At 42.1% G+C, this 25,939-nt stretch overlaps 2 protein-coding genes across 2 annotated transcripts in view; one reads left to right on the top strand and one right to left on the bottom strand.

Annotated features, from left to right (window-relative positions):
- Nucleotides 1-432: 432 nt before the first annotated feature.
- Nucleotides 433-10,936, bottom strand: LOC120609322 (ADP-ribose pyrophosphatase, mitochondrial-like). The gene is made up of 4 exons (XM_039871750.1): nucleotides 9,398-10,936; nucleotides 5,437-5,584; nucleotides 3,313-3,445; nucleotides 433-2,369 (listed from the first exon to the last, which is right to left on the bottom strand). Exon 4 carries the CDS (start codon nucleotides 2,306-2,308, stop codon nucleotides 1,172-1,174), a length of 1,137 nt encoding a protein of 378 aa, XP_039727684.1. The 5' UTR covers nucleotides 2,309-2,369; nucleotides 3,313-3,445; nucleotides 5,437-5,584; nucleotides 9,398-10,936; the 3' UTR covers nucleotides 433-1,171.
- Nucleotides 10,937-11,026: 90 nt separating this feature from the next.
- The window catches only part of PCGF5 (polycomb group ring finger 5), a 105,626-nt gene continuing 90,713 nt past the window's right edge, over nucleotides 11,027-25,939 (top strand). Inside the window, exon 1 of the mRNA XM_039871747.1 lies at nucleotides 11,027-11,154. The gene's annotated coding sequence lies outside the window, so the exon portion shown is untranslated. The remainder of the gene's footprint in view (nucleotides 11,155-25,939) is intronic.

Below are 25,939 nucleotides of genomic sequence, written 5' to 3'. Positions count from 1 at the left end.
CCTCCTCATAGGGCGACCCCTGGAAATAAATAAGTCACTATACAAAAGCATTTAAAAGAGTGTGTGCACATAGTAAATGGAATATAAGTATTAGCTATAGCTCTTATTACTGAAGTGTTTTCTTAAAAGGTTGTCAATGCCTGCAATAGTGTTTTCTGCCCCTAGCCATAAAAGGCTCATTACAGTGGTCTGTTAATTTTCTATATATCGTATTACATACAAAAAAAGTTAACTGGCTTGTTTTAGGTGATAAGAAAGATATTTCTGGCCTATTTGTTGCTATTCTCTCATTCTTGATTGTCAGGGTGTCATCTCTGTGACTGCAAACTGACTATAAACACCTTCTCTCTTTCCCTCTCCCTCTCCTTCTTCCCCCTTTCCCTCCCTGCTTCTTTTCCCTCCTTCCCCTCTCCCCCCACACCCTCTCGTCTCCCTCTTTGTTATTGTTGTTGTTTTTATTAACAAAAGGTAGGTGTGAATTGTTGTTTATTAGGCTGACTGCATACATCTCCTCATAAAGACTTCCTCATGACGGGATTTCACATTTTTAAGGTCTTCTGAGATAAGCCTCTCATCTTCTGAGAGGAAATAAATGTCTTGAGCTTAGTCCATTCTGTTCAGACAGAAACAGTTCTGAAAACCAGAGGGCTGGATATTTGACTCATTTTATCACTGCATTTTTTTTTTCCTGGTTCATGAGTACTTGATTCTTATAGAGTAAAATAAAGATGGAACTTTTCCCATAAAACTGAAGGTTCAAAAAACAAGAATAAGCAGAGTGCTTCCATACTTGAAAGCAACAAATACAAGACCATGTAAAGCTAAAATTGAAAAACAAATGTTATCCAAAAAGTCAGATTATACATTAGATTAGACCACAATTTAACACAACAGAGAAAGAAATGACCATTGCAAGCTGGCTGAAAAGCAGAGGCCATGGTTGGTAAGAAGTTGTCTTTCTCTTACCCACAGTTCTTCAAAGAGCATTAGTTGCACAATTTGGTTAAAACTATGTATACAACATATACGACAAGTGACTATATTCCTCTTCTTTCAGTTGGAAAGCCAAAAAGGTTGTAATTCCATCCCCCATATTTGTCTAATATTATTCCCTGACACGAAGCCTTTAAACTGTGAAGAGTTTTAGAAATAATCATCAAAAGAAGTGACTCTACCTGTCCTGTTCAGTGGGAGTTCTGAGCTCTTTGCTCATCCACCCACATTCATTTGAAGGCCTTTGGTTTACACGAGACTCCAAACCACTATCCAGGGAAGTAGGGTACATATCCTCACTCCAGTGGGCACCTCGTTTCTCAGCCACAAGTTGAATAAATTGGGAGTGGCTGGCATAAAGCTTGAGTTTATCATTAATGTCCAACCATTTCACTTTCTTGGCATCATCGCCAGCTTCCAGAGGAAGATGATCCATTACCTCCCCTGTTTCGTCATGGTAGTTCACAGCCTCTGTCTCTATCCATGCATTATCTGTGTTCCGAGGATCATACACGTAGCCTTTATAGACCACAAAATGTTCCTGGCTGAACAGCATGTGCAGCTGTTTCTCCAACTCCTGTATTTCTGCTCTGGATTTCCGTAAGGAGTTCATGGCTTCCTCACTAAATTCTCTCTTCAATGTGGTACTAATCTTCTCTCCCGGATCCACCATGCCCCCTGGGATGGCCCATTCTCCACAGTCCTTCCGTTTGATGGCTACAAATTGCAAGATGTTTCTCCCAGAAACAGGGTGGATAACTTTATTTCCTTTACTATCCCTTTTCCACCTGGTTAAGATGGGATCTGCAGCATGATTGGGACCCCAACGCCCCAAAAGTCCTCTGCCAACCAGCCCTGTTCGACCTGCAGGATTTCTAGGTCTACCATTTTCAACCTCATACAAACCATTCTGGCTCCTTCTCTCAACAAGCCCATCTTTTTCGTTAAATTTAGGACAGAAGCTCCGTTCGTTCACCGGGGGGTCTGCCCACGTGGGCTGGGCCAAGACTGAGGCTGCAGTGTATTCAACAGGCTTGTACTCTGGCCATTCAACCAGCCAACTCACTTTCTCGTGGGGGACCGGGCTTCTCTCCACTTTAGAGCCTGGGTACGGAGATGTCCTGGCCTTCTCGTGGAGGTTCTCAGCACTGCCATTCAAACCCGACATGATGAAGTTTGGAGGAATCCCATGTGAGGAAAACCAGCTCCAACTGGCCAAGATTTGGGGGCAGCTCCGGGGCCTGACTGCCGCAGAGGACAGGGTCACGGTGAGAGACACGATTGCTAAAGCCTTTGCCAGGTGGTGTCCCGCCATCCACTGTCCAGCAGCCCGCGAGGATTTCAGTTGCTCTCAAGCTGGCGCTTCCAACTGTCACCTGGGGGCGCAAGACAGAGTGGGGCTAATGGTGCTGTACCGCCTGTGGGGGCACACCCCGACCACCACCCGGCACCCGCTCCGGAGGTCGCAGCGGATTTTATTTCACAGTGAACAGTTTCCACATCTGGAAGTGCTTAAGTTGAGAACACCATCCAAATACCACGAACAAAATTAGCACACAACAACAAAAAAAATGTTTTCTTGCTTACTGACCAGGATTTTAGCCATTACAGATAGAATTAGTTCACTAGGTCTAGAACCACTGTCTGCTTAGGAGACGGCAGAATGAAAGTGTTGATTGGCGGGGTGGGAGACAAAACCCCTTGTTTGAGATGCTCAGAAGCCTTGTGAGTGTGGCTGGAAGGAGAAGGAGCACTCACTTGGAGCACTAAGCATGGTCCTGGTGAGAAATACAAGAGGTGTGATATGTGCTGTGTGGGAGATGGTTTCAAATCTTGCGCCCTTCATTTACTAGCCTATCGGCTGAGCAAGTTGTTTACTCTTTTTTTTTTTTTTCCTCCCCCCAAAGGAGTATTGGCTACAGCATGCTAGGCGCTGTGTCAAGCACAGGAGATTGTACTCAGGTCTGGCTCATGTGGCTTTTGCTCTTAAAGGATTCTGGTTGGGGAGGCAGCACTTACATTGAAAAACAGAACTAATGCTGGAAGGGCAGTGCCCCATAATTCTTAAGAATTGAACACAATCAGTTTCAAATCCCAGCTTCTCAGCCTTAAATGGTACCTTCTTGGGCAGTTACTTAAGCTCGTTTCAGTGTCCTCATGTGTGAAGTGGAAGTAGTAATATCAACTTTATAGGGTTATGGTGACAATTAAGTGGGAATGTTACATGTAAAGCTGTTAGCACAATATCTGGCCCACTGTACACACTCAAAACATGCTAGTTGTCATTATTATACTTATCATTGACTTTTGACCCTGTACCTTGAGAACTGTGTAGATTCAAACAAGACAGTCGATATAATTATGGGAATTGAGCAGCTCACATATGAGGTCAAACCACCTATGAATTCTCTGTCTGGAGAAATTCAGGCTGAGAAATAACAGCATCTAGGTCCTGAAATGATAAATAATGAGAAGATGCACAGGCTAAGTCATTTATCTGAGAAAATGAACCCTAGGGAAAGGTATCTTAACATTTGAAACGGTTTTAGAACAGAAGGACTTGTTCTAATTGAAACCCAAAGGGTTTTTAACATTTCCCAGAGTTTATTCCATGTTACACCAGTCCCATGAGAAAGATGTTTAGGGAATAAATGGTTTGATGGTCAAATATGTTTTGGAAAATTCTACATATTTCACCACCCTTCCTTAGAAATTCAGGATTCACATTAGTGTTTTAAAGATCCTGTGAATTCTAGTAAAAACAAAATAAATCAACCCTAAACTGTTTAACTCTGTTTCATCTGGTATTTTTCAAACTACCTGACCAAACAATGCTTCTTTTATGCAGCAGCTGGTATTATTTTAAAAACACACTTCCTCAAGTTTATAAAAGTTTCAGAATGTGTGCCTGTGCTTGGGGGTAGATTTCTAACCACTTGAAGTTATTACTGTCATCACTGAGAAAGGCAGCTACCAAATACTCACCCATTGCCCTCATGAAGAACTCTAAACTAAATGAGTCAGGCTTCCAGAAGGTTTGAACCCCAGAAATAGCTGGGACTATACAGAACAAAATAGTAGAAAAAGACTGAGAGCAGAGTAATATGAGACTGGTCATCATTAACCATCATCATCATCATCGTAATCATTATCATTATTACTGTCATTGTTGAGAATTTTCTGTATACAATGTAAAAAATACCACTAGAAAAGAAAGATGATCATTAAGGGACATAGTCCCAGTTCTGTAATTTGTGTCTTATGTTGGAATTTTTGCGATCATAGAATTCCTGTTCCTCTGAGCCTCCTGGAAATGTATTAGGAAAATCATTGATGTGAAAACATTAAACATTTTGAGAGAAGACACTTGTAAATTCCTTATATTTTATATCCAGGGATATAAATTCCTTATATTTTATATCCAGGGATCATAATCTAACTCACAAGAAACAAATGAAGCAGGTGTTTTGGTTCTGGTTTTTGTTCCCTTCCATCATAGGCTGTGTAGCTCTGCATCCGACATTGGCTTCTCTGAGTCTCAGTTCCTTACTGTAAGTTCCAACTGACCTCTGTTATCTAAAACTGTCCTTCTGGCTTTAACATTTTATGATTCTAGGATCTATGAAAATCTCATTATTGGAAGGCCAAGGTCAAGTTTTGGGCCATGATGAATCAAAAAGACCAGATGTTCAAATATAAACAACTAGATGCTCAGGAGGCAAAAGACATTTGAGAAAAGCAAAGGAGTGGGGAAGGCCTAGCAGGTCAGGTACAATGCAAAAATATAGTGGGCCAAAGACTAATTCATGGAACACCTAGGAGACATCAAAACTAGTAATGTGGTGTTTTGTTTGTTTTTAGCATCATCAAAACGAATACAGTGGTTAAATCAGACCATTTGATGACCATGGGGCAAAAGGTGCCCTAAAGAAATACTATAGTAGAGACCAAAAGAATTATTTTCTGGGAAACCACTGGGGAAATTCTCTTTCCTAAATTGTCTTCTGAGGCAGAAATGTCTGAGGCAGAAAAAAAAACAGAGCTAGACACAGAATATTCTGGTCCCACATCCAAGAAAGCCCTAAAGGAACTACAAGCACAGTCAGAGAACAAAATTTTGGCCTGTTACTATAAACTATTTCTGGGTCATAGATTGCTATGTAATTCCATTTTATCAAAAATATTGGAAGGCAGAATGGAATGGGTGAGGACCAGAGTGAATACAGGGCCCCAGCAGTGCAAGAACCCTTAACCATCCTTTCAGCATCTCTTTGGGAAGCAGAAACAAGTGGTATCCAGCAAATTAGATTATCGTGAATTATCTATCTCTTCCTAAAATGATAGTAAGCCTCAACCTTTGAAAGAAATCTGGAATGAAAGCAGAGAAAAGGTTCTTTTTAAGGTGATAACACTGATAATAAACAAAAACAATAAAATAATTACCAATTACTAAGTGCTTTCTATGTACCAGTCTGTGGTATACAGGTTTGCCCACGTTTGACTGCCCAGTTTTGAATCTTGGTTCAGCCACTTTTTGGCTTGTTGACCTTAAGAAAGTTTTTAAATTCCTTTGGAACTCAGTTTTTCTCATCTAGAAATAATAATGGAATCTATGTTATAGGGTTGATATGACATAATTCATTTAAAGAGCTTAAAATAATGCCTGATCCATAGTAAGACTTCAACAAATGACAGCTATTACAACCATTATTATCAATCACTTTGCATTTATTATTCTATCTAACTCTAAAACAATGTTATAGTTAGACGTATATACTATGAATAACACCAATTAACAGACTGAGGACTTTGCAGTTCATAGAAGTTAAATAACTTGCCCAAGGTCATACAGCTAGTTACTGGTATATGTTTCAGAATTGGAAAGGCTTGACTGTAATAAACTTGCATTTTATTGATAATCTCAGCACATGCTGAATTTTATTTTATATAGTAGATGACACCTTTTCATTATAACTATAAAAAATTTGAGTTATATTAAGATGGTTCTGCTATAAGAAGAAGAGGTTGGAGAGAAACAATGAAACCATTAGCAACCTACCGTAGTAGCACAGCTATAAAGAGAAAATGCTCTGAACCATGGGCCAGTTCAGACTAGAAATACAAGTCAGAGAGACACCCTATGGGGAAGGGGAGGCCCGAAAAGAAGGAAGAGTCAAAGATCACCCATTTTAACCCTAAAGGGTGCAAGGATGGTGGTGACGGGCAGAAATAAAGATGTCAGAAGGACAGTTGGCAATAGGGAGTCCACCTTTAGGTGGACAGATCACGGGATGAGTCTTTTGGGAACTTGAGATTCTACCACTGACATCCCTGTGATGCCTAACCTCATTTTCCTCTTCTATAAAATGAGAGGTGGATCTAGAATTAACTTTTGGGATTCCTTTCAGTTTCCTAGAGGAAGCATGTAAATGAAATAGAGGAAATAGAAGGAAGATTTCATTGATTAAAGCGTATTGTGACATTAGTATGGCTTGAAGTAAAAGAGAAAACTGGGACAATAACTGACTATTTTACAATTAAAGAAAACTGTACTTTTTAAGAAATGACTTAGGCAGTACAATTAACACAGCCATATGTAGAATAAAGATCATCTACAAATTAATCTAAGAAATCTAAAGTAAAATGTGTAACAATGAAAGTCAAATAGCCTTTATTTATAGAAGAGATAAGCTTCAGTTTGTATGGTGTGATGTGAAGGTGTTAGGACAGACCAGCTGCTCCTAAAATGTCTTCTTGACCCTCTTAAAATATTGCCTGGATTTACACCATTAAAATAAATTCCATTGAATGTAGTTTATATTGTAAAATGCACATTTATTTCGCATTCAGCTGTTGTCATGCTTTCTGGTGAATTAGTTTAATAGGCTGACAACTAGCTAAGGACAGTCAACTGAGGAGACAAAGATTTGAAAGGGGAAGAGAAAGGAATCCTTTTGGTATGTGTAACATTGCTCAAGCCAGTCGGTTCAAAAATATGTGGGTGCCTGTTCTGCTCCAGATACTGAGCTAGGTTCTAGAGATAAAAAGGTAAGTAAATTGTGATTCATTGCCTCAAGAGGCTTATAGTCCAGAGAGTAGGCTGCATGAAGTTCATGGTGCTGGGGAGTTTTGAAAAGTGAGACCAGGGACTCAGAAAGGAAAAGTGGAAGGACGAAGATTCTTTTCTATCACAATTTTGTTGAAGGATTGGACATTCGATTAAAGGAAGGCTTTTTCTTGGTTTTAAGAAAGTTCTCCTAAGGAACTACCCAAATTTAAGCCGGTAGGTTTGACCTTCTGTAGGCTAAAGAAAGACAATTCAAATGCCCTTAATTCAACAATTTTTGGTTCATTGAAATTTAAATCTGAACTTGTAAACTATATGGTTGACTATGAAATACATGTCCATTGCTAATTTTTTATGTCCCCCTCCTCTCCTAGGACTTCCAGTATGCTGTACTGATGTACAGCAAGATTCCTGAGGCTGGTGGCAGAGCAGGGAGTAGGAAATATAGAGGATGGGAGCTAAAGGAATAACTGAGAGCCTCTTTAGACAGCGGACCAGACGAGCACCATATTTTCACAGATGGCATTCAACAAGTACCCTAAGACGTAACTTTTAGTAATGAAGATTACTCAGTTATGGCTTAAAAGACTTTGGAAGACCATTCTCGGCTCTGGTATTTACTAGCTGTGTAGCCATGGGAAATCTTGGTAATGTTCACCTATATTTATTGAAGACTGACTATATGCCAGACACCGTAGTACAAGTTTTACCTGTAAAGACATTTAAGTCTCACAACAACCCAGTGAGGTGGGTTCTGTCATTTTCCCATTTTACAAATGATAAAACTTAAACACAAATAAGTCCAAGGTCATAAAGCCTAACATTTTTCAAAGCAGGTATTTAAACAGATAGTCAAACTCTAGTCTCATGTTTAACTACCATGATACTCCAGTTACCTAAGTCTTTTAGGTCTCTGTTCCCTCAGTTAAAAATGGAAGAGTTGGGCCAGACAATGTCTAGATTTCTTTCTGGCTTTAAAATGTTATGATTCTAATTGTATGAATTACATCTCTACTTAATAGAGTTAGAGTTAATCTGTGTTTCTGAGTAGTCTTTTAGAGAACTGAGATCTAAAGACAAATGTCTAAAATCTGGTCTTATTTCCTAGCCATCTCGTGTTCCAGTCAAGTTGGATATTATTAAGAATGCCCTTCCTCAATCTCCATTTATTGAAATTATACTCATCTTTCAAAAGCCAGCTGAAATGTCATCTCCTCCAAGTAAGCATTCTCAATCTTTGGAGATTTTGAGTGGAGATATAATAGACTGTAGGGGATTTGGATTTGGGACAAATACACATGCTAATGAAGGGAAAAGATGTAGGATAGGAAGAAGAAAAGGTGGGACACTCATAGATGGGGAAAGGTAAGAGAATTGTCAGTAGTGTTGTGGGTGACCTACACTAACTAGCAAAGCCTTCTCTGTGACGGGCAATAGTAAAGCCACTGAAGTTATATTCAGTGATGCCCAGCTAGTAGGTGTGAGTTGAAGATTAAATGAGATAACATGCAAAATATTTAGTGGTGTCTAGATGGGCAACGATATGATAGTTCCTGATCTCATTACCTACCATAGGAACCTCTCATCTCTGCCATGCTGAAGAAGTCTACCATTCTGCCCAGGAATGAGTAGGACAAGCAGAGGTGAGAAGAGACTCGGTGGGGAAAAGAGAAGTCAGGAGAAGGTATATGGAAACACAAAGAGAAAAATGAGAGCCAGAGATAGAAATGTAAGAGAGGAAAAGGAAAGTTAAGGGAATCATGGGAGAGAGGAAGATAAAAAGAGAAATGGAAGCAAAAGGCAGAGAAGGGAAAGAGAGAAGAAAGGAGTTCTGGGGCTCAGAAAGAAAAAGCTTGTGTTGCCCCTGCAGAATCTGACCCGGAGGAGGAGTCCCAGAGGTAACCATGGGTAGCACCCAAGCCCAGAGTGCCAGTTACTTGCCACTATGCTCTCGAATCCACGTTTTCCTGCTCCGATCAGTATTGTAGGAGTTCTGACCCCTGCCCTCTGTCATCTTGTCCACTGACTTCATCTGCTTTCTACCACTGGGTGGCCCTGGAAGGTTGAAGGAAGGAAGAATCCAGGGGATTTCTCCCACTTTCTGCTTTGGGAAGCATCTTCAGTAGTAGTTGTACTTCTTTCATGGCACCAGATCCCTCTGGGCAAGCCCTTCATGGTTTTGGCAGCCTCTTCCCCCTGTCCCCACCCCTAGGGGAGGAGATGCATTCCGCTGTTGCTAAACTCAGTTAATTGCCTCACCTTCCCCTGGTTGCACTTCCAGTTCTTTCAACACCTTTGTAACTAAGTCATTGCAATAACTTATCACTATTGAATTACCTAAGAAAGAAGATTTTACTTTCATTTTGATTCACCTTCAGAGTTCAAAGACAACTTTCCCCATGGGACTGGAAGCAGCGCATCTGGAAAGAAATCTAGCCATACCAAGAGTCAAGAAGGGTCAGGGTTTACTTCTCCAGTGTTTGATTGGAGAGTGACACCAGCTGTCAGAGTTGAAGGACTTTTAGCTTAGGAATTATTTGTAAAATGACTGAGTTCATGGCCACACATGTCTATTCCTTCATGATTTACTATATTGAGTTTGATCATCTTGAGCCTTAAGGAACATCTGAGTTTTATTCCTCCCAGGGTTATTAAGTGCCCATTATGAGTGCAGAGGGCACATAGCTAGGTGTGGTGGGGAGAAGACACAGACACTGGAGAAATGGAGGGCATTCTCAGTTTTTAGAGGTGTTTGCTTTTTGCAAGATGAGGTTTGTGAACTGTCTATCAGGAGACCCTCTTGATAGAGAGTCTTGAGTTTTTCCAGCAGAGCTACAGACACTCAGCGACTATTTTATTCTTACAGTGTTCATCTCTCTCACCTCCAGAGCCCTGTTGAAACTAGGCTCCTGTTCTTAATGAATCCGCAGACACAGAGTAGGCACACCACTGATCCTGCAGCCAGACAGGCCAGCCACAAGGGAAGATTCTGCATAGGGGATCCAAGAAGCTGCACAGAGATGGTAGGAAATTGTAGACAAATTGAGTCTACGAGGGTATGACAGGTGGAGGAAGCTATGGAGTTCTCCGGTTTCTTGGCAGAGAACAGAGCAGGATCAAAATCAATTGGGAAAGGACAGAGGGGCATCGGTGGTGTTGCCTTTAGAGGAGGGTAACAGGGATGATGGTTGGGCAGTAGAGAGGAGACTGAAAGGTGGAGGCCCAGCCACGGAGAGCTCTGAGAATAAGGAATTGGGGCTTGAAGACATGAGGAGTCATCAGAGGATCTTGAGCATCATGTGGCAAGGTCACTTCTGGGATGGCAACTTTGCTGCGCTGGAGACAGATTACAAGCACAGAAGCTGGAGGCAGGGGAAGGAACTGTGAGCTCCCTCGGACAGCTTATACAGGAAGCCTTGGTTTGACCACCGCCGAAGGGGCATATTAACATTTGAGGTGCTCTTCTATCCACTCAAGGGCAAACTTGCTCTGCTTGGGAGTGGGGGTGGGGGTAAAATGTGCCCCTTCTACGTCTGGATGATACGAAGTCTCCAGCCTCAGAAGTTTCGAATGTCTCCTTGCCAAGGTCAGGCCACTACAGGTGGGCGATTGCGAGCCCTGGGCTAGCGTGTGGCTCCACGGCCACCTCTGGCAGCCGCCGCGGATCGTCCCCTCCAGGCCCGGGAGCCGCCGCGGGCCATGCCGCGCAGGGCGCTCCGGGAGCTGCGCGGCGGCTGTTCGAGGAGGCCGGGCGGGCGACGGCGAGAGGCTGTGCCCCAGTTTGTGTCCAATCAGGGAGTGCGGGCTGTGCCCGGAGCCGGGCAGCAATGCGTAAACAAACCCACGGCAACTCCTCCGCCCCCTCGGCGCGCTCGCCTCGCGCCCGCCGCCGCCGCCGCCGCCGCGGGCTCCGCTCTCCTCGCGCCCGCCCGCCCGCCGGGCCGGCCCAGCCCCCAGCCCCGCGCCGCTCGCACCCTCGCCGCCCCGCCCCGCCCCCGCCGGCGCGGGCTCCTTCACCTACCGCCCCACGCGCGCGCGCTCGCGCACCACGCGCCCCGCGCCGCCCGCCTGGATCGTGGCCTCTCGAGAGCAAGGTAAGGGCGATGCGCGCGGATCCAGGCGGCTTCCCCGCCCGGCGCGGCCCGGGGAAGTTTCTGGCGTCGCTGTTTTCCGCTGGGCCGGGGGAGGCCCCGGGCTCCGAGCGAGCCTGGTGGGCGGGAGGGGACGGCGCGGCGCCCGGGGGTCACAAGTTGCCCATGCTGACATTGGTGCGGGCTGGCGGGCTGCGCTGCCGGGCGGGCGGGCGGCGCGGCGAGGCCGGGCGCGGTGCGGGCGAGGGAGGGCCCCGAGGAACTTTCTCCTCCCCAGAGGGGCTCCTTCCAGCCGCGCCCCGGCCCCGCCACAGGAGCAGCCGGCTCCCTGGCCGGAGGGAGACCATGAAATGTGTTCGAAGAAGCTGACGCAGTTGGTGACGCTCGCGGCTTCCTGACGGGGACCGGCCCCAGCAGAGCCTTCTCCGAGGAGGGACGAATCGAGTCGGCGCTCGGGCCCTGCCCCCGCCCGGGAGCCGCGCGTCCCGGCGCCTAGTTCGCGGGCCGTGGGCTGGGGGCGCGAGCATCTGGCCCCGGCCGGCGGACGGGCCCCGGCCGCGCGCGTCGTTTCCGTTTTGATTCGCTCGGGTTATTATATAAGATGTCACGGAAAGGAAAGGGGCGAGCGGGAGGCGCCTTGGGGAGGGAGCGTCGGCCTGCCCCGAGTGGCGGGAGGGGTCGGGGGCAGGGCCGGGCGGAGACCCACCTGTGCGCCCTCCGCGCCCCCTGCGGGCGCCGCCCGCGCCCGTGCCGGGGGTGAGGTGGGGATGGGGTGCCGAGGGGCCGACGGACGTGCCGGCTGCTCCCCTCCCGGACCCGGGAACACTCCGGCAGCGTCCGAAACGTGCCTCTCTTTCCCGCCGCCTGGCCTGGGTCTACACGTTTCTGGCTCCAGGCGTTTGTACTTTGAAACATTTGTTTAATATTAAGGAAGCTGCGTGTGCGGCCGTCATAGTACGCCCGGAACGTGTGGCCGTGAGCTCAAGAGCAGTGAATGAATCATCGCCCCGCGGACCCGGCACCGATGATTCATGCGGGGTACACACGCGCGCGTACTCGCCGCGTGCCTCTGACCCAGGGACAGCGGCCCTTCTGCAGCGATGACGCCTGGAGAGGCGGGGAAGAGTTAATGCAAAAGGGTGGCGGTTTATTTTTTTCTCCCCTTCTACGATTTAGGGGAACTTCAGACGTGTCAGTCTCCCTAGATTTCCTGAGGCTTGTTTCATGTTCTTGGAATGGTTACAAGATTCCACCTGGCTGCATTAATGAGTCGGTGGAGGAGCGCTGATTCGCTGCAGGGCTGGGTCCTGTCTCATTCAGAATTTGGATAGTGTCAAGGTATTGGGCTCTGAAAGAATTCTTCTAGTAATTGGCTCTTCTTAAGTGCTGCCAAAGTAATTAGCAAAAACTTAAAAAGTTAGTGGTTCTTAAAAGCAAACTAAGTGGTTCCAAAGTAGAGAAGTCCTATTTGAAGATTTAGGTTTTTTCTTTCTTTCTTTTTTTTTTAAGCTCAATACTAATAGGAACCTAGTTTGCCATTAGTACAGAACTTTTGACCGCTGTGACCACCCTGAAAGACTAAGTGAATTCATTCCCACCCCACCACACGTGTAGGATTAAGAATAGTTTTCTCATCACTTAGGACTGCTCAGCAAGGCCCTCTTGGTCACCTTAACTAGCTCTTTACCCCTCTCTCAAGAACCACCCCCTCCCTAGTCCTATTTCATTTTCTTCATAGCATTTCATCGCTATCTGAAATGATTTTATTTAGGTGTTCTTTAAGTCTTGTCTTTTTGCACCAGACTGTAAGCTCCACTATGGCAGGGATTTTTGCCTGTTTTGTTCACTGCTATAACTTCAGCACCTAGAACTATACCTGGCATATATTGGGTACTCAGTATTTGTTGACTATTGAATGAATAAATTCCATTTTCCTGTTTTCATGATAGGAATATCTTTGACAGTTGAAATTCAGTGCCTTTTGTGGGCAAGGCACTAAGATGGTACCATCCTAATTTTTTCTTCCAGTTTTTTTTTGATTGATTTCTTCCTCTGTGCCATTAACTTACAGCACAAGATGGTTTGGGACATCATATCCTGAGATGATGAGCATGAAGAAAGATAAGGCATGTGGAGGCTTGTCAAGAGAAAGTGTGTTACCGTATCAGTCAGTGGAAGAGTAAAAATATTATCTGTGCTCATTGAAAAAAAAAAAAGTGCAGGATATTGAAATGGAATCAGCAAAGTCAAGTTTCCATACATAGTACTATATGTTTCCACTATTTAAAATACCGATATTTCTATAGTCTTCTCTCCCCATTGCCTGTGCACCAACCTTAAATTGAGTTGCAGTTTGTGAAGGTCCGTAGTAGGTAGCATTTAATATGAAGTATTAATTGAATTAAATGAATACAAGATTTATATCTGTGCAGAGGCCTGAACTCTGTTAATGTTGATAACTCCACAGCAGAGTATAGAAATTACTTAACATTATATTCTAAACACCTTAAATGCATTGTAAAAAATTAAAGCTATAATAATAAGCCAATGACACAATGGAAGAACAATTTGAATGTTGTGCTTCTTACTACCTTTTAAGAGGAAAGACTTTGTATTGTAAATAATAAACTTTGGAAACATACCAGTAATCTTTAATCTCGTAGTGGTATACTTAAAATTCAGTACCTTTGAAATCACTGCTAAAGAAGAAAGGGCATCCAGCACTTCTCTTTCCGTAACAGTAGCTGTGAAAACTTTCAGAAATACAATCTCAAGAGTGAGTTCAGAGATAATAGAAATGAAAAGCTAAAAAAGACCTTGAGATTTCTTGGCACAGTTCATTCCTTTTTACCAGTCCTTTACTGAGGAAACTAAGGCACAGTGAGATGACTTGGCCAAGATGCAGGGTCAGGATGAGAAACAAGGGTCCTGACTTGTTGGAAGTCTCTGAATTAGCAAGAGCTCCTATAGGCGGGGGAGGAGCATCTCCTACCATTAGTTGATTGTCTGCCTCTTGTTTGTGAACTCTCAGAGAGTAGAACTTTATCTTATTCAAACTTGTATGCTCCCATGTGTCTTAGGCATCTAGGGGCTCAACAAATACTTGTTGAATGTGGTTGGGCAAATATATTTTAAGTTGAAAATATACTTAAGAATCGAAAATGCAGGAAAACATACTTCTTGCAGGTTGAAGAAGTTTTCTGACAGTCAGAATATTGGCAGTAATTAACCTTAGAACTTCTGTAGTAATGAAACTACTATTTAGTTTTCATGCCTTCAGGATTTCAAATAAAATGGCTTACAACTTATAAGTTTACATGCTTGCTTAACATAATTATTCACTGGAGAAACAGGAGGGATACCTGATAGGTCTTGCCTCTGCCACAGTTTACAATTAGAAAAGCCCAGACTTTACAGCCATATAGAATTGGGGTCGACAAACAGGGCCGAGTCTTTTAGCAAGTTACCTAACTTTTGAGTGTTCTCTCATCTATAAGGAGCGGGGGTGGGGGGCGGGAGGGGGTAACACCACTTAACTATGATGGGTTGTTGTGAGACTAAGATAAATATAAAGTGCCTGGTGTACAATAGGCCTTAATAAATGGTAACGCCTGTAATTATAACTTCTGATTTATGTGACCATGGGAACAGTTTCATCTCAAAGCTTCAGTTTTCTCAATTGGAGAATTGGTGGTTGGGATGAGAGGAGGGGAATTAAATGATCTCTAAGATTGTGTCCATCTCCGTAGTTTAAGGAACCACCAAAGAATGCACAATTGTCTGGCAATTTTAGTTTAAATAAAGTGATTCTTATTGATCTAACAAGAGAAGCTGCAAAAATGGTTCGTTTCTAGGCCTTCCTAAGAATTTAGCATAATTAACTTTGATGATATTAAGTACATTTTCATTATTTTATATGCCATACAAAGTATACAAAGTTAATTTGAATCTTTCAACCTCTCAGCTTACCATATACAAGGCACCCTTTCTTGAAAGGCTTAAGAGTTGTGTAGGGAGCGTATGACAGGAAACCAAAGGCTGTATTCCATGGAATACAAGCATAAAGAAAATGCTTTTTGATTTCAGAGAACGGAAAATCAGAGAAGACTTAATTAAGGAATCTTGAGCAAAACCTTAAGGAATTGGTAGGACATCAGCTGGCAGAGATGTGGGATCCAGCCTGTACTAAAACTTGAAGGAAAGGCTATATAAGCATATCCAGGAATGGAGGGGAATGTGGTTAAGCTGGGGGGTGGGGTGGGGAGGAACCTGGAGGCAGGATAGTGGGACAGAGGCTGCACAGCAAGGTTAGGACCATATTGTGAAGAGTTTGAGTGCTGGGCTTAAGAGCCTGTTTAGTAGGCAGTAGATAACTATGAAATATATTTTAAGTGGGAGAATGGTGTGATTAAAGCTCTGCTTTAAGAAAATTAATCTGTGTCAGGGAGCAATGGGTAGTCCCAGATAGGAAGCTCTTAAAATAGTCTCCAGAAGAGAAGCAATGAGAACCTAAATTAGGATGGGGGCCGGTAGGTTGGGTGTGACACTGTAGAAGTAAATGCAACTGGACTCATTGACTAATTGGATGAGGGAGTTGAGGGAGAAGTCAAAGACTGAAGCTGAGTGACTTTGGATGGTAATGGCAGGAACTGAAATAGGAAGGGCCATTAGTAAAGGCACCTGCAAGTACTGTGCAGTCAGCAAATATTTGTAATTAATGGAAGTTGTTATAAGTTTAGATTTGGGTATGTTGATGTTTTTGTGCCTATGGACGATCCAGATGGATGAGAGCCATTCCAAATAAAGGAAGATGTGGGGTCATCCTTATAAAGGGGGATTAGTGAAGCTGTGAGAAGGGTTCAGAGTGTGGGAGAGAAGTAAAAGACCAGGGCAAGGCTTGGAAAACCAGTATTTGTGCACTTCAACGGAGAGACAGATAGAGGCTGATAGAATCCTGAGAAGAAAGAAGCAGGAGGACATCAAGGAAAAGACCAGATTTTTAAAAAGTGAGAAAGAATTTGGAGGAGGCTGATAGGGTAGAAGGGTTGAGACTGAAAACTGGGAAAATTTCCTTAGATTTATCAATGAGACCATTGTCAGTTGCCTTTGAGGATCAGGGTCAGTGGGCAGTGGAGACAGGAGTCAGCCAGGTACCTGGGAGTGTCCGAGTGGGCAGGAAACGGAGAGAGTCAGTGTAAGCTATGATTGGACTGTGAACATCTAAGAGGACAATGACTTGAGGTGATGAGCGTTTCAGCGAAACTTTATTAAAAACAAAACCATAAAAAGGCCTGAGAATGCTGTGGCTGTCAGAGGAAAGGAAGGAACTAAAGATCAAGAGAGGGAGTGGGAGGGTGATTAATGTACCAGGCCCTCCACAGATAGGAGGGATAGAGGCAAGGTAGGGTGACCATACATCCAGATTGCCTGGGGCTGTCTCAGCCCACAGCTATAACCCCAGTTTAGTTATGGGATAATATTTGAATAAAGAGTTGGACAAATGATGCCCATTTTTTTCTAAAAGAAAGTCTCTTTTTGAATAATAAATTATTTGGTGCCCCGGTCACGACACAGGTGTAGTTATTCATAGAAAAACAGATGTAACATGGAGGGGAAAAGAGGTTAAATGAAGGCAAAGAGAAACCGAGATTAGAGAGGAAAGTTGGAAGCTGGGAGGGAGGGTGGCTGCGTTTGAAATGGGTCGGTGCCCTTTTGTGGCTGCTAAGTAAGTTGGGAATGGGGGGTAAAGTCGGAAGGTAGAAGAGAGCGGAGAGGGTTCAGAGTAGTTGTGGGTCTGAGTGTGACAGGGAGTCACGGAGGATGAGTGCCTGACAAGTTGCCAAAAGGCCTTCGCCTTGTGATAGAACAGATCTTCTCCACATTTATGACTGTCTCCAGCAGTGCTCAGAAAGTTGGAAGTGGAGATGGTGTGAGTATCCTGCAAACTGCCAACTCCATATGGGTCCTCAGGAAGGAAGGCGAGTGGAACTGGAGTGTCGAGGGGCTGAGAGAATGAGCGGGAGATGTGAGCTCAGAATGCGTAGCAGCTGGTTCAGCAAGCATGAGGGAAAGGGAGAAATGGCAGTACGGAGGGGCGGTTCTGGGTCTGGTGGCAGAGGGTACGAGGAACTTTCAGAGCATCTTATTGTGAAGGGGTCAGTTATGAGTGATGATGTGAATTCAAAGTGCGGCTGAACTTGAGGATGGTGAAGTGACACAGGCATGAAGTAGAAGGTCATTGATCTCCAGGAACCGTGAGGCTAAGGTTTATATATCAATGCCAGTGTCTGTTTTAAAAATTCTGGAATATATTTATTAAAGCTATTCTGAGCTTTTAGTTTATAAAGTTGGAAAGCACCTTAAAGAGAGGGAAGTTATTTCTTCATTTAAAAGATGAGGAAGTCTTAAGACTTTCTAGAATGATTGTGACTTGCCCAGATCTCAGACATGTGGCAGAACTGACTCTGGAAAGAACCAGAATCTCTAAATCTCAGTTCGGTATTGCCCTCTAAGGCAGAAAAAGTAATTCAAGTATCCATTGAACAAAATCTTAGACAGGTTCTCACCATAGAGCTTGCCACTGCTTTTAGAACACCAGTGTTTGTGGGCACAGAAATCCACTGAGGAGACCTGTGGAATTGAGTCCATGTGCTCTGACTTCTAATTAAAAGTCAAGTAATGGCATCTTTAAGGAAGAACCGTGGAAAGCACCAGTTCTTCCCCACTGATCAAAAAATATAAGAATCAGTAGATAGACAAAATACTAATTTCATTATTGATAAAGTCTAGATCAGAAGACATAGCTTGGTATGAAGCCCAAAATAATCTTGTGCAACCTCTATACTCTTTAGATCAACCTACTGTGTGGAAAGTTTGAGGCTACAGAGCAGAAATACCCAGGTTTCTGCCTTTCATCGTTCAGGTAGAGAGAAAGAAAAAGAGACTAACCGTCTGATATCTTTGATATCTTTGATAGACAAACTCCTCCCACTTGAGAACTGAGAAACAGATGCATGGCTGTCACATACCAACCAACTAAATTACTTCACCTCTGTGGGGAAGAATATGGTTTAGGGCAAGAAGACATGAGTGGATCCAGAATATCCCTCCTTTGGAAACTTAGTCAGAAAGTGGCATTTGTTCCCCTTGAACGTAAGGTTATTGACCACTTACAACTTTGTTTGCATTTGAGTTAAACTTCTGAGGCAGCAGGTGTATTTTTTATGTTAACTAGTAGTATGTGTAATGACTCAGAATGGTTTGAGCATGCATCCATCATTAATCAGTTTCACAGCCATACCCAATGGGTCTTTCCTTCCTTCCTAGGAGTCTTAGGAAACTCACAGATGTCATAGCAGAGACCATCAGCTTTGATATCATGTTTTTGAATTCAGAACTTTGGAAAAGCGAAAAGTTCTTTCTCATCATAAAATGTTTAAGGAGCCCTTAATTGGACACATGACACTTGGAATTAGTCCTGATTCTGTCACTATCAGCGACACTTAACTATTAAGTGCCTCAGTTTCCTCATCTGCAGCATGGGAGAAAACAGTATCTGCTTTATTTTCCAGGTATTTGTTGTGAAAGCTCTTTGCAAATAAATGGTATTATGCAAAGGTACAGTATTACCATAAGGGATGAAGGTAAACTATAAAGTTTAAGTTCTTTTCTTTTAATAAAGGGTTCCAAATAAAGGAACTAAGATGACTAATGAAATTTGATGGGTCTCTGGTTTAAGTACATAAAGTAAACGATGATGACTTTTCTCCCTTTATCCATGTCCATGTGTATAATAATTCTGGCTAAGTGGGGTTAAAGCACTGTTTCATGACAAATGAAATTCTGCTTTTTTATTTATTTCTCTTTTAACTGTTAAAAGTTTTTTTATTGTAAAATACAACACATATAACTTTTGAAATGTAAATGTACAGTTCAATGAATTATTAAAAAGCGAACATCCCTGTAACTACCACCCAGCTAAAGAAATAGAACAATTTAATTTTTTTCCCCCAGAGGAATCATTTTTCTTTGTTAGATGCTTGGTTTTCTTTTCAGGGAAGTGAAGAGTAGTAGCAGGAGGCAATAAAAAGTACTGATGGTCCAGAATATGTGTGCCTGCTGAGTGAAATTAGATTAAAGGTGTAATGTTGGTTTTTCCTTATTTTGACTAGTTATTTCTTATTTCTGTAACTGTAGGACAAGTCTTAGGTTTTTAGCCTTAAAGATCAAAATCTTCGAGTTAGGAGTCTTCAGATTTGTGTCCTTTAGATAGGAGTGAAAAAATGATCCTTTGGATGTGAGAAAAGTCCTCATGCTTAATTTTTTTTTTTTTTAAAGTTCTTATTATCCCTCCTTTGCTTGTCTTCAGAAGAAACACAGCTATGATTCCAGTACTGATGCTGACTTTGTGCAGTAGTCAAAGGTCTTCTTGGAAAGGACTTGATCATTATCAAGGCAAATACCTTTCAGCTCAGGCCACCATAGGCTAGATTTGAAGTGGCAAAAAGTCAAAGAACACAGCTTTGTTGCATGGAAGTTTGTATTTTCGTTGTTTAATTATAATGCAGTGTTCTAAATTCTTTCATCTTTTGGGACTAAATTAATGCATCAACAAATCAAAAGTCTTTTGTAGTGTCCAGAAAAGAATTCTCTTTAATAAGTTTTTTTTTTTAATGATTAAGAAAGAAAATGATCGTAAACATTAAAATAATTGGAAAAGTATCTAAGGTAATCAGGCATGTCTATAAAAACAGAAAAATTATGAATGTTTAAAAAATTGATAAAGGCTCATCTTTTGGGATAATTTCTGTGTTGTAAGATTTAGTTATTGGGGTTTTAGATTAGTACTTGATGGACTGAACATGCGCTTACTGCCAGCCCCACCCGAAACACATTGTTGAGATGGTAAACCTTAGAAGGGGCAAGAGCCTCCAGGAGATACCAGCCAGTTTTTGGAGGATGAAATGCAAACAGACCTGTAGCAACTGACTTAGTACAGTGGAGAATTTGATATTTTAGTGCCCTTAAAGGAAGTTGGGAGTAGATCCCAGGAAGAAACAGCCAATTTATCCCCCAGAATCCCAGAAAGGCTCCGGAATTAGAGTCTTTGAAGGTGGGGGATTGGGGGTGGGGTGGGGAGGGGAAGGTGCTGACGATAAGGAATTGACCGAAGTCAATAAAAGAAGCCAGACCCTCAGTTCACTTCCCTCATCCCATATAGCAAGATGAAGTTCTTGCTAGAGACTGGACATTTTTTCTATAGCGAGATCGAAGTAAATGAACTGTTCTGGATTTAGAGATACCAGGCAAAAAACAGGAGAAGGGTGAAATGCTCAACTGAAAACAGGAATTGAATGAAATTATGCCTACCAAACAGTGGGACCCTATGCTCTTTTCACCCACCGGAATCCCAGGATAGCCAGGTAATTACCAACTCAGGCAGAATATTGAAGGACTCTTCTCTGGATAAAATAAACAGCCCTAGAAAAAAGTCCTACAGATACTGACATTTGAAGTTCCTCAATGCCAACACTGACATACTATCCATTCTTTCTACAGTGAATCCACTAGTCAACAACCCTAACTTCCTCTGCTCCACGAACATGGAACTTGCAATCAGCTTTTTAATGCCTTACTCTTAAATACAACTAGATAGTCCATGAATATGAGACATTTAAAGCATTAAAAAAAAAAAAAAAAAAGGAAATCAGAACAAATGAGAAAACATCATGGAAGAAAGAGAAATGCAAGGAGAAGAAAAATGAAAATAATCAAAACCAGCTCACATATAATTAATGTAATAAGATGGGACAATAAAAATGTAATAATAAGATAAAGATATTGGAAATTAAAAGTAAGATGGCAAAAAAAATCACTGGAAGGACCAGAAGATAAAGTAGAAATGGAAGCAAAAAGATAGGAAAAGGAGAGAAGAAACAATTAGAGGATCAGTTCAGCAGGCATTGAATCATACTAATCAGAGTTCTAGAAAGAAACTGCAGAGAAAAGAGAGAGGCGATTACTCAAGAAGTAATACAAGAATTTTTGCAGGATAGAGTACATACATTTATAGATTAAAAGTTTTCACAAAATAGGAGAATGAATGAAAAAAGATTCACACAACCAATGTATAAGACATACCACTGTAAAATTTCAAGATACTAAGGAAAATAGGAATAGTCTAGATCCTGTGGTGGGCCAGGGAGGAACCTGAGATCATATACGCAAAGACTGGGAATTGGAATGGCACCAAATTTCTTAACAGCAGCCCTGGAAGCCAGACTATGGATTAATTCCTTCAGAATTCTGAGGGAAATTATTTTCTATCCAGAATTTCCAATAAGACTGTCAAGTGGGTATCAACCAAGAAAGAAGAATATGTGGGATTCTGGAAACAGGGAGTCAAACACAGGAGAAAAGCAAAAGAAAAGTCTAAGATGACAGTGAAGAAAAATTTTAAGATGACGGCCGTGCAGTAGGCTTAGGGAGAAGCCAGTGCAGATCAAAACGGGGAAGATCACTGTGGGAGTTTCCAAGTGAAAACAAAAAACAGGTAGACGATCTGATACATTTGACCAAGTGTAGAAGATTCTTCTGAGGGGCTTTCTAGTTCCTGTGAAGCATTTGGGATGACTTATTGATTAAAAAAAAAAAAAAACTAGTAAATTTTAAAAGGGGCAATTATAAAGTCCAGAAAAATAAATAGCACAAGGAAAGACATACAGTGAAATTGGCTTAGCAGATATTAATATTTGCTTAGGTCAGAATAATATAAGTCACTGGTGTACTAGGGTATAAGACTAAGCTGCTATAATAGAGACTCCACAGGATTGTTTTACTTAAAGGACAAAGAAATTTATTTTTATTTCATGGCCGTTCAAGGATGAGTATTTCAAGTGAGTTGATGTCTCTGCTCCTTGCAGCTGTTCAGGAACCTAGATTTCTTCCATCGCTCTGCTCTGCCATCCTCTAAGACATTGTCCTGATCTGCTTGATCAAAACCTGGTGGCAGCACATCCAGGTTCCAGTTCATAAGAAGAGGATAGAACAATGAGGGGCAAAGTTTTAAGGCCCAAGCCTGTAAGTGGCACGCACCACTTTCACTCATATTCCAGTAGCAAAAGTTTAATCACATGGTCACACATAGGGACAATAAGGACAATATTCCAAATGTTTAACAGGTGGTAGCCCAGACACAGACCACTGAGAACACAGCCTTGCTGTAGAGTGGGAGAGCTCTGGAAGCTCCCTGCTATGTCACTTAGCCCTTCGTTTGCAGGATTATGAGAAATGGGGGTAGGAGGTCTCTAGGAGGGTTTGAAGTCAGCTTGGGTAGCATCCACTTACCAGCCAGTATGGATATATTTTAATAACAATTGATACAGTGGTACTAAAACACATTGAATATCAGCTCTTACCATACATGATTGCAAGAGAAGCTGGGACAAAGTGGTGACGTATTAGAAAACTGGAAGAAGATAAGCTAGGGCATAAGAGGACATCAGTAATTATATGAATTACTAAGTTAAAGCTGAAAAATAATATATCAAGAAATATATGTATTATTTAGGAATATATAAAAAGAGCTAGCTAAATGTTTTTAAAGTTTCTTGCCTTTGGCAAGGGGGTTTGAGAGTGAGTGGCAACAGGTTAATAAAAATAAAATTAGGAAAAAAAAGTAAAGTAGTACTAATAAGCGGATTAGGGGATGATTTGCATGGATCTAGAGCTTTAAATATATACACATATTAGAAGTTAAGAAATGTTTTGAAGTTAAACTTCATAACTGTGATTCCAGCCCTACTCTGCCTCAGAATCATTTCAGGGAGCTTTTAAAAAGTTCAGATGGCTCTCTTCATCCCAGAATTCTCACTCATTTGGCTTTAGTGGGCCCCAGGAAACCGATCATTTTTAAAAGAACCTTAGCTGTTTCTGATGTATAAGGTAGGGCTGACTCCTAGCTAAGTAGTTTAAACACTTTTGCTTCTTAAATGCTTCCTATTTTCTCTCACTGTTTCTACTTCAAGTCAGATCTCTGTATCTCTATTCTGAATGAATATGGTCTATTCTAGGTCAGAAGAGTAGGAAGAGAGAAAGGGAGAAGTGTGGGAGAGGTCATTTGGATGTTTGTGAATAATGAGAATGGCTGTACAGAGAGCCATATATGTTTCCTTTTTTTTTTTTTTTTGGCAGAAACTACTGTAATTGATGACCTTGTCTTGAATTTCTAATGGAGTAATTTTAAAGCTCAAGTTGAAGTAAATTTGAACTTAACATTTTGTTATTTCTTTACCTTCAGTGTTGCCTCTTGGGGCTAAATCAGTTGCACCTTCAGATTGTCCTCAAGTTCTTTTATTTCCCCTGGGTTTTGCCCCTGACACTCCTAGCTGTGGTCTACCAGAGGTTCACCAACAGCAGCATTTCCATTCTGTGCCTGAGATCACCAGCAGTTTTCATAGCTCTTTCATTTTCTGCGAGGGAATTCTTAGAAAGGTGATTAGTAAGCAAAAGATGAAGGAATACAAGAATTCTATAATCTCAAGGTTAGAGGTCTCGGTACATTGGCCTTTGACTAAAGAGATTTTGTATACCTAAAAGAAGAAATGTTTGTTGTGTGAATGAGGGAGACATTTTAGACCTCAGGGAAAAACTGCCTTAAAAAATTTTTATCTAACTTTAGATTTTTAAAAATCTCAATATTTACAGACATAAAGTTTCCTTTATACCTTTCCCGAGTCCCATTCCCTGCCTCCCTAGGGTCAGCCACTTTTGTGAATGGGGTATATCAGTGATCTCCTTGTAACTATTTCACATCAAGCCAATACCTTGCTCCATACAGTGATAGAACTCACCTCTAGCATTCTGTCCAGTATACAGGGAACTGTTCTGGCTGGTTTCTGAGGAATTACCTTACACCTAATATACTTATACAGCTGGGCCAAAGTGATCTTTAAAGTGAGGGATTGAGTCTTCTCATCGATGAGTCTTATTTAGAACTTGCCCACTTAGTGCCAGACTGTTCCAGGCCAGTGCTTCTCACACAAATCACTGGGGATGGCATCACATTGCAAATTCAAATTCATTTGATCTCAGGTGGGACCTGAGAGTCTGCATTTCTAACAAGCTTCCAGAGGTTGCTGCTGGTCCATAGACCACAGTTAGAGAAACAAGGTTCTGGCTATTGATTCTCAACCATGGTTGCTCTATACTGTCATCTGTGGGCTGAGGTGGGGCCCAGATGTGATAGGGGTGTGTGTGTGTGTGATTAACTCCCCAAATGAAACTAATGTGCACATAGGATTGAGAACCACTGTTACGAGCTCTGTACACTTTTGCCGTGACTCATAGGTAAAGCTCTTCATACATGGATTTTGTAGCAATCTGGGAAGCATCTTATAGAGCCTTTATGATATGGATACACCTGCTTTATGGATAAGGTCCATGGAGAAGGGATCCTCGTAGATTGGTAAGTTCCTAGAGGTGAGGTGGAGGTGTCTATCAGAGGGCACATACATAAGGAGGAAGAAAAGGCCCTTTCATTAAAACCCAGATGTCATCTGACATAGGAAGGATATTTGAAGTGATGAGAAAATACAGTTGGTATCTGCTATCTCTTTATTCAAGAAAGGGATCTTTCTGTTTTCTACATCCTTTTAGTAAGAGATCATAGGAACATTATATTATAAACTTTGATGCTTTATGGTTTTCCAGAGAATTCTGTAAATTTACTTCTTATTATCCCTATGTATATGTTTATCTATAAGTATTTGGAATACTCTCCTCTACCTCCTCACCATTCAGTCATAAAATAGGCCTTTGATTTTATTTTCTTAACATGATCTTGTCTACCTCATGGCTGTTAGCTTCAGTTAATTCTTATTTACATGAACTTCCTCTCTGGACTTTGCCCTTCTCCAGTCTTGCCCCTTATAGTCCTTCTGCCAGAGTCTTCTCTGGTGGAGGTAAATCTCTGCTTGAGGATAAGTCCAAACTCTCCAGAGTGTCATATAGAACCTTCCGACCTGGCCTTGCCTTTTCTCCACTCTGTCACCTATCACTTCCCTGTTTATTCATTTCTTTGCTGAAGTTGAGGACTGGGGAGGAAATATTGGAGGCTCAAAAGAAAGATAAAGCCCTGAAATAGTGGTTTAGGAGAAGGGGAGAGTAGATAGCACGAGGGACATGAAGTATGATTGCTGGGCAGCAGTGACTGTCTCTTGAGGCAGGTAGCAGTGGGTGTAAAGTGAGACCACCAGTATTGATTAGCTGTAGGGTTTCAGGTGGGGAGGAGGTGGAGCCTTGCATTCTGCCAGTTGCCTGACTAAGCCATTCCATGTCGTGTCTCTACTTTTGCATGTGCTGGATCCTCCATCTGAAACGCATCCCTTACCTTATTTGCCTGGAAAGATCCTTCTCTTTCCTTAAAAAACCCTGTTGATAATTTTCTCCTCTTTCTAGACATTCTCTCATTACCCTCATGGTATTTGCTCATCTCCTTCCTTTCTGTCCCCATTTCCATTAACCAGCCACTATTATTGCACTTACAACACCATGACAAGTATTCGTTCATACCTGTCTCTATACTGTGAACTCAGCAAGGGCAAGGATGTGATCTTTTGGTATCCCAGCTCATAATACAGTGCCTGGCACGTAGTAGACACATATAGTAAATACAGGACAAATCAATACAAGATTTCTCTGTAAAGTGTTGAGAATCGGTTCTTACTAGATAAGGGTCATTTTAAGTGAATACCACTTAGTATATGACATGAAAAATTGTTGCCTTAAT

The sequence above is a fragment of the Pteropus medius genome, unplaced genomic scaffold (assembly GCF_902729225.1).
Source record: "Pteropus medius unplaced genomic scaffold, Ma_sr-lr_union100, whole genome shotgun sequence".
Lineage (NCBI taxonomy): Eukaryota > Metazoa > Chordata > Mammalia > Chiroptera > Pteropodidae > Pteropus > Pteropus medius.
This window is presented reverse-complemented; position numbering and strand designations above follow the sequence as displayed.